Below are 12,336 nucleotides of genomic sequence, written 5' to 3'. Positions count from 1 at the left end.
AATGCATTTCTCATCAGCGCTGTATTAATTTACCTGCTCATCTTTATTTGATGCCAGGTGTATGCAGATGTACAACTAAGCTGCAACAAGACCTTAGACCAGCTCGCATAACTTTAAACCCAAAACTGCTTAGTACATTATGAAGATATATATACACATATACATGTATACACACAAAAAAATACATATATTTTAAAAATAAATATATAAAAAACAACTTGTGCTGCTGGGAGTTACTGATTTAGGCCACAGAAAGGCTCCCAAGGATGAGGTCCAGCCCAACAGGCAAAATAAGCAATAAGAAGCACAACGAACAGAAATGTGATTACATAGGGAAGCTGGAGACTGGAGGGTAGCGGGGGGAGAGAGAGAAAAAGAAAAAAGAAGCCACAGCAACAGTAGGCTTTGACAGCAGAATGGCTTGCTGCTATCCACTAACTGCTAGTAAGGGCCGACCATCCTTCCAGACCCTGCCAACCAAACCATCCTCATACAGCCCAGCATCACAAGACCAGTTTTGCATAAGGAGCAGGAAAGGAAGGGAAAGGTTTAAAGGATACCTATAACAACTGCTCCACAGAGATCACCATGCTACACCGCAGGCTTGGGATGCAGCTAGGTATCAGCTGGTGCCAGCCATGCCAGTCTCCACTAATTTGCCTGCTCCCACTTGCTTGGATAATTTGGATTATCTACAGGCCCCAGGCCAACACAGCCCATGCTCCGTGTCACACTGCACAACCCCAGCATGGGAGCCACACTCCAACTACTCCTGGGCTGCAGGTAGCCCAAGAGCCACATATTGCTCACTGATGCACTGATTTAATCAACTAAAATATGCTCTTGCAGAGATGAGAGAAAGCCAGCCTTACAAAGCTGCTATTTGCTGTTTAAATTTAAAAGTAAAAACAAGAAAACCAAAACACTGCTTTTCAATGGGTAATTAGCATTAAAAAGCATGTTTTCTTGTTATTTTAAGGCTGACTATCATATTTTGATGATGTATCTTTAGGCCAGTCAATCATGGCACAGCAGAAATTTGAGTGAGCTAACACTGCATACAACCTGCACTTAAAAACCCCAAATGATGATGAGCTATCCACTTCAAAACCCATTAGAACAAGCTGACTCACAGAAGCAGAAAAATGACTGTACCAACATATTTTCTCCTCTATCTTTATAGCATATGTCAGACAGCTTTTTATGAAAAGCTGCTGCGTTGAACTCAGAGCTGATATTCTCTTTGCTACAGTCCACAAAGTTTAAGAGTCTGACATATTTGCAAGGGTAATATTGCATACATGATCCCACACCTGATGCTTTAGGGGTCAGGCGGTCCCTCATCATGGCAAGTTGAAGCCAGAGGCAGCAGCAGCTGTTTGTCACTGATGCTACATTCTGCTGATCAGCTCACAGGCTACGTACCACCCCCGTGAAAAGCCAAGCAAGCCACCTCCACAAAGCCTGTGCAGGCTCCTGAAGGCACTTTGAATGGTGGCAATACTCCCAGGAACAGAAGTATATCTACATTTAAAAATAGAAGCATGACAATATGGCATACTGCCCCATTTCAACCACAGCTATTTGAAAGGTTGCTTACAGCCCTTCATCATCAAGAAGATAACCTGTAGCTCATGCCTTCAGCAATGAAGTTCTGAGTTAATTCACCTATCTAAACTAGGGACACATTCAGCCAGCAAATAAAAAACGATGTCAATGTGTCATGGAGAGCGACTTCCAAAAGGAAGGCTCTCAACTAACCAAGGTCTTTGAATATTCAGTTCTAGGAACAAGCACATCCTACCTAACCTACCCTGCCACAGCAGGTGCAAAAAGCAAGTATCCAGCACCCACACCTACAGACAGCACTTTGAATCACTGCCCACAAACAGTCAGGCAGAGAAGCTGCAGTCAGTTTGCTCTAGCTTCTTACTCATCCCACCTGCTCTGATGGCATCAAGCTGCAATCTGAAGCCTGGGACCCATCCAACTAGGCTTCTCAAAGAGGGGCCCTACCTACAGCATTCAACAAGGGTTAAGCCTGGATTTGCCCAATGCAGGCATGTCCAGCACAAGGTGGAGCTCACTGAAGATGCCTGCAAGCTCTCAGCTAGCCACACATGGAAACACTGCAAGCTGTAAATGCAGCCCATGATGGACAGAACAGCAGAAGGACAACAGCAAAGGATCGGCTGACCCAGCCAAGGTGGACACGCACGCTGCTCCATCTCACAAGGCACAGCACCTTCCTTTTCACAGGTTAAAGCAGGGCATTTGCATCCATCTGGATCAGATTCACTAGACTAATTTCAACTCACTTTTTTTGAAGAGGCTGAAGAGCCCAAGTACGCATATTTGTATTGACACTACCCAAAGCATGTCCCTCTGCTAACAGAAGCCTTGTGAACACAGGGGAACAGTGATACCACGACCTCCCTAGCATGGCATCAAGGAGAGAAACAGGGTTGTTTGGTTTTTTTGTTTGTTTGTTTGTTTTTTTAAATCCTTTCAGATTTTTCATGCCAAAATGTGTGTGTATGTATATATATACGGTTGTGGGTGTTTGGTTTTTTTTTTTTTTCTCTTTCAGTCAAGGAAAGCTTTGCCTGCTAAGAAAACACAACTGGGACTTCATACGGCCAATGCTGGGGCTTCTTCCAAGTATCCTAAACCCAAACGGACACCCAGAATTTTGTTTGACATTGATTTTAGAAAGCTGCCAAACATTTTGATGAGCTCAAACACACTCTTCTGCATTAAAAAACTGGAAAGAGACTGCAATGCTCAGAGGAACAGGTTGTCTGCCACAAGCACCCACCTGGACTTCTGTTGCAGTTCAAATACAGCAGTGACACCGTTTGAAGCTGTGTTAAAAAGGCAATAAGGCCACCTCTACTGAATCGTTAGTACAGCTTCCAAATTTGGTAAGCATCATTGCGGGGGGGGGGGGGTGGGGGGGGTGGGGGGGTGTCCTTCAGGGGAAGCTTTGCCCTTTTATTTTAACAAAAGAGGGAAATGCTTGGAAACTTTCCCTTAACAGCCAGACTACAACTTGTACTTACCACTACCTTAATGGCCAGTACCTTTGAAAGGAAATGTGCACCCACGTGAGGGAGGACTGAATTGCTCTCAGATTGAAACTTCTTCAAATTTTGTGAAAGAGGATTAAATCATCCCTTCTACTCTCTATAAGAATGAACAAGAAAACCCTCACAGACCAAACTACAGCCACCCTTCTCCTAACAGCAATCTATATCATGTGGTGAGCCCACCACTAGTGATTTAAATGCTGACAGATTTTAAAAGACATTGCAAAAATATAGAAAGACCCTTGAAATATGCATTGGCTTTGTGACAGTCTCAGTAGTGATGAGCATCACTATTACAGAGAAAGACACCTGTGCTCCCATCTGACTCACCTGCAAGGTAAAGTGCCAGCCGAATCCTGGGGACAGGCAGCAGAAACAATGACACTGCTGCAGAGGTTTCATCTATTTTAGTCAGAGTTCAAGTGTGCCATTTATTGGGCACAACCAAAAAAATGTATTTGCCATTAAGTATCTTATTACAACAGCTGCTTATTAAGCACTGGGAGTATAGCGAGAAGCAGCTGAACATTAAAGGAAGAATAGATGAGCAGTTTCAGAATACAATACAGCTCTCAGTGACAAAGGGAAAACAGAAGTGATTTATTTATAGCAACCACTTAAAGACAGCACAGTGCAACTACTTGGGGGAAGGGGAAAATTAATCAGCCTTCATTCCAGAGGTCTCTTACTGAGCCTCTTATGAAAATTTTTCTGGCTAAACAGCATTCTGGCCAGCTATTATAGTGCTGATCAGGGGGCTGGGGGCGAGTATTAACTACACAACACATACACCTATAGTAAAACTGCAAGGGACAATTAAAAAAATGCCATTTTGCTTTCTAAATTGAGATATTTAGAAGATATATAGACAGGATAACTACCTACCTAAACTTTACACCTACTAATAAAAAGTAGGATTCTTATAATTCAATCCAGAGGAAATATTTCTTTTCCCTTCTCTTCAACCCTCTCCACTGGAAGGGAGGAACTGAATGGTGCAAGGGGGTTAGGTTCAGCTCTACCTTTAAGTCCCTTTAAATCAATTCCCACAGTGTATCTACTCTTTGGGTTGGTTTGTTTTTTTAAACAGAATATGATGTTATCCAGAATTAAATTTCAAGTATCTAGAAAGGTGGTATTCCATTTAAGCAACGCATACATCCAATGTATTCAATTCAATACAGACATCCAGTGTATTAGAATCCACTAAGTGCAATTAAATTCACTATCTCAGCTGAAAAAAATGCCCCCAGAAACAGAGGAGCAGAAAACTCCCAAAGGTGATGTACACTGTTTATTCAGACACTAATTCTACCAATCCAAATGAGAGACAAATACCATTAAAAGTCTTCTATTTCAAGAAGTCATTTTCACCACAGGTAAAGTGATATTTTAAGTGTGTTCCCAGAGAGCAACAGTGACATCCAGTGGAAGCATATTAGCTTCAAGGTAAGCTCCACAGGAAGGTCAGATGGAGTACACCATGCTAGATTGGAGGACTCATTACAAACTGAAAGGTAACCTCATTTCCCCCTGCTATGTACAAAATATCATTGACTGAACACAGCTCTCCAAATAGAAGCACGTTTCTCTAGACTGGAAAAGCATCCCCTCTTCAAGGCAGCACTGAAATTTCTGGAGCAATCACATTCTTCGAGACTTGCATTATTTCACATCTACTGTCCAGGGTAACAACTAGAATTAGAATACAAGTTTAATTAGTTTTATGAAACAATTCATAGGACCATTCATCCCTGCTTACCTCTTATTTCAGGATTCAAGTTGTGATAATGGAAGGGGATTTGTGAGGGAGGGGGAGAAAAAGAGAAGGGAGGTGAAGAGAACATTACTTCCCTTTCATTTTTGTTTGCAATTTTGCTTCACACCAAAAGCTAAGTTGGGTTAGATAAGCAAGAAGCCAGAAGTGATTTAGACAGAACCCTTCTCCCTATTGGTGCTACTAAAAATACGAAGTTAAAACATTAAAACTTGGCACCTGTACAGTAATGGCCATGTTTTACTATAGACCAATAAACATTGTCTGTGATAACCCCAAGAAGAAATAGAGTTAATAGGTACATCTCAAATCCATCTAAATCCCAAGGCACTCTTGTGCCAAAGCCTAAGCGAACCACTGGCAGAGGCAGGCGGATGGAGTAAGGTTTGTGTAATTTAAGTGAAGCAGCATCATACCATCCAGCTCTGCTGACCAAGCTGCCAGGAGAAACAGGGGTAACAGCTAATGGCCAGCTATAGTACTCAAACATGCATGAAACCAGCCTATCCATACCTAGAAGACTGCACTTGGACTGAAATTTGCATTTGCTTACAGAAATACTAGGATCCTATCTCTGCAAGTGATGCTGTCTGGCAATCTCTAGCCAAGAGCAGGTCCTCTACCCTGCTCCTGCCTGCCAGAAGGGAAAAGCTGTTCCCCTCCTGTGTTTCAGTGACCTTGCTCTTCTGGTTCACTGTCTGTTGGTCTGCTTAACTTACCTCTATACTCTATAAGTGTCACTTTTAAACAAAGACAGACATTAGTATCATGGTTTTCAAGGTAACAAGCATCTACGCAGACTGCTAAAAGCACCTGAGCTACATGATGTGCATGGTTTTCAGTTGGTTTATACTGAGCACTGCTACAGATACACCACGACATCAACTGGTTGTGTACCATCTGAGATGAGGCTCACGGTTCTTTGTGCTATGTGATCTTTGTTTTATACAGAAAGTTGAAGGAAAGTAGATCCCTGCACTGATTTCCAAGAAAGAGTGGAAAGGAATAGAAATCACCGTTCCTGATAAATTCTGGCAAAGGGGATTGCCACAGCCCAAAACCAGTTAGGAATGTACCTCTAATAAAGCTAGAGTTTCCAAATGACTAGTAATTAATGCAATATTATATGTTAATTCACAGTCTTACTAAGGAAAGATGCTAAAATAATAGGAACTAATTTTCAATAGTCAGCTCCTTTCCAATTTGAGTTACATTTCAAATAGCTAAAAAGCCCTCTACAACATCAAAGAAGAATGGGAAAGTTTTGCATGTATTGCATTTCCAAAGCACAAATGGCATTTCTGTGACAAGTGAAAATGGGAAACAGCGATGCCAGACATTGAAAGCCCAGTGAAACAGTGCATGGACAGGTGAAACTTAATGACTACCAGCTGTTTAAAAAAAAAAATAAAGCAGGTCTGTATTTCCTGAGAAGGAAAAGCTAAGGGTAGCCTTCAACATTTTAGATTTGTCATTTCCTACTTTGCACAGGCATTTTACCTCCCTTAACCAATTCTCCCCTCACATCAGTCCTAGTGTTTTCTCAGGAAATATGAAGAGGTCTTCCAGAACTTAGGATGGAATAATTAAGCTTTGTTGTACAGGTGATGCTCAACTGGCTGTCCTAACACTGCTCCTGGAGAATTACAGCACCAAAAATGTGAAAGGAACAGTTTTGTGTGGAAACAAGACACGATAGGAAAAAAAATATAAATATGAGAACCATTGGTAAGAAATTTCACCAAGAATTGAACTACTGTTCCCTGGCCCAGTTTAAGATCACTCTTAGGAAAAGCTCCCAAGAAAATGCAGCCAAACACTGAAACAAACTCTTTATCCTCAGCCTTGGGTTATCCAGCTACAGGTTCTTTTACACTAAAAGCAACAGTCTCCAAGGCAAGAAGCAAAACACACACAGTGATCTCCTGAAGTGCGAACAACAACTTCCAGCTCATTTTTTTTTCATCAGAATCATTTGCCTCTTTCAAATGAAATATGTATATGCTATGTAAAATACGTCACGTGCATGCCTATGTATGTTACTTATGTATAAATAACATGTTATGTATATATACATAGGTAAACATATGCAGACACATATTATAACATACCCATTTGTTATTACTCTTGCCTGGAGATTGGATTTTAGCAGAAAGTTTGAGATCTTAGAAACTTTTAAAGCTTGAGTCGTCTTCATCCATCTCAAAGCTGACAAAGAATAGCAGCTTGGAAAAAAAATATAAACCTTGCCTCCATCTCTTCTCTTTGAATTATGACTCAAGCATTAAAACAAGCCACATACAGTGGCAACCTAAGTGGGTGAATTTACATTAATTAGCCTGAGATGCTGAACTTAAAAGGCAATTTTTATTCTGACCAGTAATGACTTGTCAGGACTTGCCTTATTGTTCCAGAGCCTTAAAGAACAAATCTATTAGTTGTAAGATGACAGAAATTAAAAGCTGATCCTCTTATTTCTGCAAAAAATCTTGTTAAACCAGAAGACAAGGGAAAACAGCTGTAGCACCGTGGCTGCTCCCATCCACTAACGGGCAAAGCTGTTGCAGGTTGTTGCCATCATTCAGAGCCTCTTGGAAAGCCAAGCTGAGGGTGCCTATAGCCTGCCTTTTCCTCTCTCTCTCTCTCTCAAGTCCTTCATCAACATAAGATATGAAAAGTCTGATAAACAGCCTGCAACAATGTGTAAAAAAAAGTTAACGCACAAAATCAAAGACATAAGCTTTCATTTGTTTGTCATGTGCACCCTTCTCTCCTTACATTGACCGGATCAAGAGAAAAGCAAAACCAAAAGTTTCAGGGGAAAAAGCAACAACATAATGGCAAAACCCACTAGCTTGTGAAAAATTCAGTTTCACACAGCAACAACAAAAAAAGCTGCAATAGAGTATTAGAGAGCTAGCCATTAACAGAGGCTTTATGGAATATCTTCCAGAAAGCAGCTCTGCCATTAGCTGTTTGTGAGGTAGGCACTCATTTAGCGGAGTGAGAGAAAACCATTAAATTCTGATGCAGCCTCACAGTCAAATTAAGATGCAGAAAAATCTGAGATCTGCAGTGAGGCCCCACAAAGAGTACAATCAACTGATACAGCCATCCAGATAGCACAGATAAACTCAGGCTTCCCGATATGAAGAAAACTGGTACTGTTGCTAGACTTTATTCTCCAATAAATTAGAGCTGCACTCCACAGCTCAGCTGGATCCAGCCTTTTCAGTGACGAAACTGAGGAGTTACTCCTTCAGGGGCTACCCACAAAACAGATGCCTGCCTTCCTGCCTGATGTTCTGGGCTGGAAACCAGGTTATCTGTACCAGGGTGAAGGAGTTCAGATAGGCCTGTAAACACACAGCATAACACCAAGTTTCTATCGCTTTTGTTAACAAGAACATGTGTTTATAAATAAATGGGCAGTGTGCTCTCTCTGGCCCACATTAGCCATAGTTCCTACTAACCATACTACCAAATAGGAAGAATGATTATTTTCCCAGAGTCTGAGGATGCTGAACCAGGCAGGAAGAGACCAAGGAAACATTCTCGGCTAGCCAGGCTTGCTCACCATGACAGCTCCCTTAGTTGACTAAGTGTCTGGTACCTCTTGGGGGTTAACAGTTCAACCCACTCTAAATCTCTGGTTTCCAGCAAGATGAGTGGAAGACACCACAGGAGCACTCCTTGCACAGAAAGAACTACTAGCTGCTCTTGCTAAAAGAAGGATGTGAGCGATTAAAGAAAATTACATCCTTCTGGCTCTCACAAGGTTTACAAGCACAGCCTCTTCAGGCACAGGCCAAGGTAGAGGCCCAGCTTTGTCCACACCACAAAGGAAGGAGAGGAAAGAAGCCTTTTCCTCTGTTCCTGTTGAACCTCTGTCTGCTTGCAAAAGAAAAAAAAAAAAAACAACCTACAATGTCACACGTTGCAATAGGCTTACATGACCAGGCTTCCTTCAGTGAAAGAAGAGTGAAGGTTAGGCAGCTATGAGTAACCATCTGCAACTGCACTGCTTGTGAAGGATGTGAGGAAGAGCTCCTGAGCATCCTGTGATCAGCTGTAGTAAGACTCCTGCCCACCCCATAAAGCTTCTGCTCGGACAGCCAAGCAGGGTAGAGAACAGTGGAAACATCCTGAGTACTCATCACAGCGTTGTTCTTTTAAGTAAATAATCTACCTACCTCTTCCAAGAAGACAATCATGTACCAGACTAAAGCTTCTTGGAGTGGGAACACATCCTCAGAAAAACAAGGTGACAAGCAGATCAGGAAAAATAATCATTTTGCAGACCACACTTATTGTGAAGGCTGAAGGTTGTATCCCCTGCTGTTGAATAAAGGATTCTTCCCTTACAACTCTTAAAAATAAATAAATAGAAGGGGGTGGAGGAGGTGCAAACGACAACACACATTGACATCCAATTGTGAAGAGCTGCAGCTCTGTGCAACGAAACTGCTTCCCGGGAGGAGATTTCACAGCAAGAAAAAAAAAAGTACAAAAAAGTATTAATGGATGCCAAAATTAGAGATAGTTACCAATTTGGAAGCCAAAAGGTCAAAAAAAGAAAAGGCACATCTGGCTTATGAGTAACTCAGGAGGAATTTATTTACACAAGGAACAAGAGGCTGACAGAATGAACTGCTGCAGTCAGCACGGAGACCACGGGCTGAGCACAGGAGGCACTCAAGGTCAAACACAAAACAGAACCAGCAAAGAAGAGAGGTGGAGTCAGCTTTGGACATTCAGTTACAGGCCTCAGACAATTTTATGAACAGATCACATTTTTTGGAATTAGTCTCCAATCCTATTCAACAGAACTATTTCAGAAAAATTGCCATTGAAGAAATAAGCATAGTCCAATGCCTGGCGAAAATTTTAAACCCAGCAGTGTAGAGAGAGGCCTAAATGCCTGTCTTAACCGAAAGATGCATTTGAAGAGTAACAGGCTTACTTGTTTAAAAGTCCTTTCCACTGAAGCACTGCTCTTCCCAAGCTTCACTTTGTGAAGTCTGCTATGCCATTAGTTTTCAAATTTGGTAGCTCCACAACTGAGTACCATTTAACTTCAAAGGAGCTAAAGATATTTAAAACATTTGTGCTCTTGAATTTCAAAAGAGCAGAAAGACTTCTTGGCAAGAAACTGACGGAGGACAGCTCTGCACCTCTGCCCACGTCTCCCAAACTGCCCTACCAAGGGATTACCTGCTTTGGAGTCTGTCTGCACATCCACTCAAACGAGCACGTCTCTCAGAGTCCTACCAATTGCTGAAAAAACTGAGCTGCATATATTTAAGTTCTATGGTTGCAGAATTTACAACCGAAGTGGCAAGAGAAACACCTCCCCATCACCTGTAAGCTTATGTTCTGCTGTACCTATTACCTCTCTCACCAGGATACCCTTAGTTTGAGATAAACAGACTACACGCAACCCTTACAGACTGTGCATTTCGCTGCCTTTTGGATATCTGAAACTCCCGCTCGCCCTGTTCAAGTACCTCTGAGGTACTGCAACACAAACACAATTTAAAATATTTTTCTTTAGAAAGCTATATGTAGAGGCTTAGCCTAAAGTTTCCTCATCAGCCTCCTCCTTTGCAAAATAGTATTTTGCACAAAGAGTTACAACATGCCTAAAGAAGGTTTATGTTTAAACCTGAGTGAAGAATCTCTGTATCAATGAATATTTCATATTTTCCATAATATTGCATGAAACTGTTCACCAACTTAGCTTATACTACAATGTTTTTATTCATAATTTTCAGTGTACAAGTTTAAACAAACACCCAAGCACTTTCTAACTGTCCGTGTGACATCAACCTTCACCGTACATAGTCTTCTGGGAATTAGTCAACAATAGCAAATCTGTCACATAATGAAACAAGTGTTCTTGTATAGTCACGTCAGCTGTAACTGCATGTACGAAGCTTTCCTTGTATTTGAAAAAAAAAAAAAAACAAACAAACAAACACACTACCAAACCTCCAAAATAAAACACATTATCTGCCCTATCTGGAAAGAAAAAAATTGTATGGTGAATGTTTTCACAACATATCAGATCCGTGAATATAATATGTCCTTTGATCTGATCCTACACACATCTTCATACAGATACACTCTTATGCTTACAGTTACTGACTCCAGGACAAGCATAAGAGCCCATATTTATGAAATCACATGCAAAATCTATACCTCTTATTCTGACTTTCCTTTATGTCCTCACCACTCAATATTGCAGCTTAAAGCATGAATTTACTCTTACCCCTTAGATTCTAGATCAAAGCAAACACAAATGCTTATAGGATCAAGACACAGGACTATAAGACTTCATTTCTTCCCATCAGCTTCACACAGCATGCATCATGAGTGCTTGCCCTTAACTTCAGCTTTCAAGGCAATTACGCAACACTTAATAGCAACAATCGCTAACTTATAGTTTAAGAGTAAGCATTTATTTCAGAGCTACTGTAATTCTGATCTAACATGTAGAGTCTCACATCTACACTAAAAGATATTTATAACTCACTTCTGACAGCTTTAGTGTTTTCTTTATCACACTTTTGTGCCTATGCTTTTACACCATAGTCATGACTGTAGTTCCTGCTCATCATGAGCTTCTCTGTCATTTGCATTAGTCCTTGCACAGAGCAGTTTTACTTTCAAAGCAAGCTGCATCTCCCAAGCCTCATATTTACAGAAAACACAAGCAGGTGGGCAGAGCAACTTTGAAGTTCATGCCTATTGTTGCAAACAAGCCCAAAACCCTGATTCATAATGAACTTTAACCAACGGCCTGAGAAACCAGCATCTTCTAAAGGCTCCAGTCTCCCTCTGCCTATGGAAGTGAAAATTGTTTTAGAGCAAGTTTGTTTTCAAGCTCACCAACCTTGACAGTGTTTCATGCCTCTTTTATCCCACAGGTTATTTAGGATTCTTTTTTCCTTCCTATTCATCTTGATGACAAACTAGTTCTGATGTCTGTGTTCAGTTAGTCTTTCTTAGCACTTGCACGTTAGTCTGACTCTCCCCATGAGAAACCAGATACTGAATATTTTTACACATCCACTGTTTTGATGAGTATTTGTGCTTTCACAACACTTAAATTATACAGCTACATATGAGAGCATAAGCTCTCCTTGGAAAAAATATTCTCTGTGAGTTAAGTAAAGGGTGCAAACAGATTAAAGATGTGTCTAGAATAGCATTCATGTGTTTTAGGGGTACCAAAACTAACAACCTATATGCCTGTTTTAAATGTACTTACATCCCAAAATGTCTGCAAAATCTCAGTACTATTCAAGAAGCAGAATCCTGGCGAACTAACACAGGAGCAGAGAAAGATGAGGCAGCTTCACTTTTCATTGAAGGTAAAGGTGACCTCAGCATGAAAGCAAGAGCCACAGGTGGCAGCTTCAAGTCTGATTTTGATGGGGAAAAAACAACCGATCTCAACTACACAAA

At 41.1% G+C, this 12,336-nt stretch overlaps 1 protein-coding gene across 2 annotated transcripts in view; it reads right to left on the bottom strand.

The window, feature by feature from the left end:
- POC1A (POC1 centriolar protein A) overlaps window positions 1–12,336 on the bottom strand; it is a 67,360-nt gene that overhangs the window by 19,082 nt on the left and 35,942 nt on the right. The window contains exon 10 of one of the 2 annotated variants that reach the window (XM_082321721.1): window positions 4,696–4,784. The exons of the other annotated variant lie outside the window; for it this stretch is intronic. Within the exon in view, the coding sequence (XP_082177847.1) occupies window positions 4,755–4,784 (30 nt within the window). The 3' untranslated portion in view covers window positions 4,696–4,754. Of the gene's footprint in view, window positions 1–4,695; window positions 4,785–12,336 lie in introns of those variants that run through there. 2 annotated transcript variants of the gene reach the window in all.

The sequence above is a fragment of the Platalea leucorodia genome (assembly GCF_965183815.1).
Source record: "Platalea leucorodia genome assembly, chromosome: 9".
In the NCBI taxonomy this organism is placed as follows: domain Eukaryota; kingdom Metazoa; phylum Chordata; class Aves; order Pelecaniformes; family Threskiornithidae; genus Platalea; species Platalea leucorodia.
Note: the sequence above shows the minus strand (reverse complement) of the source record. Positions and strands in the feature narration are given on the sequence as shown.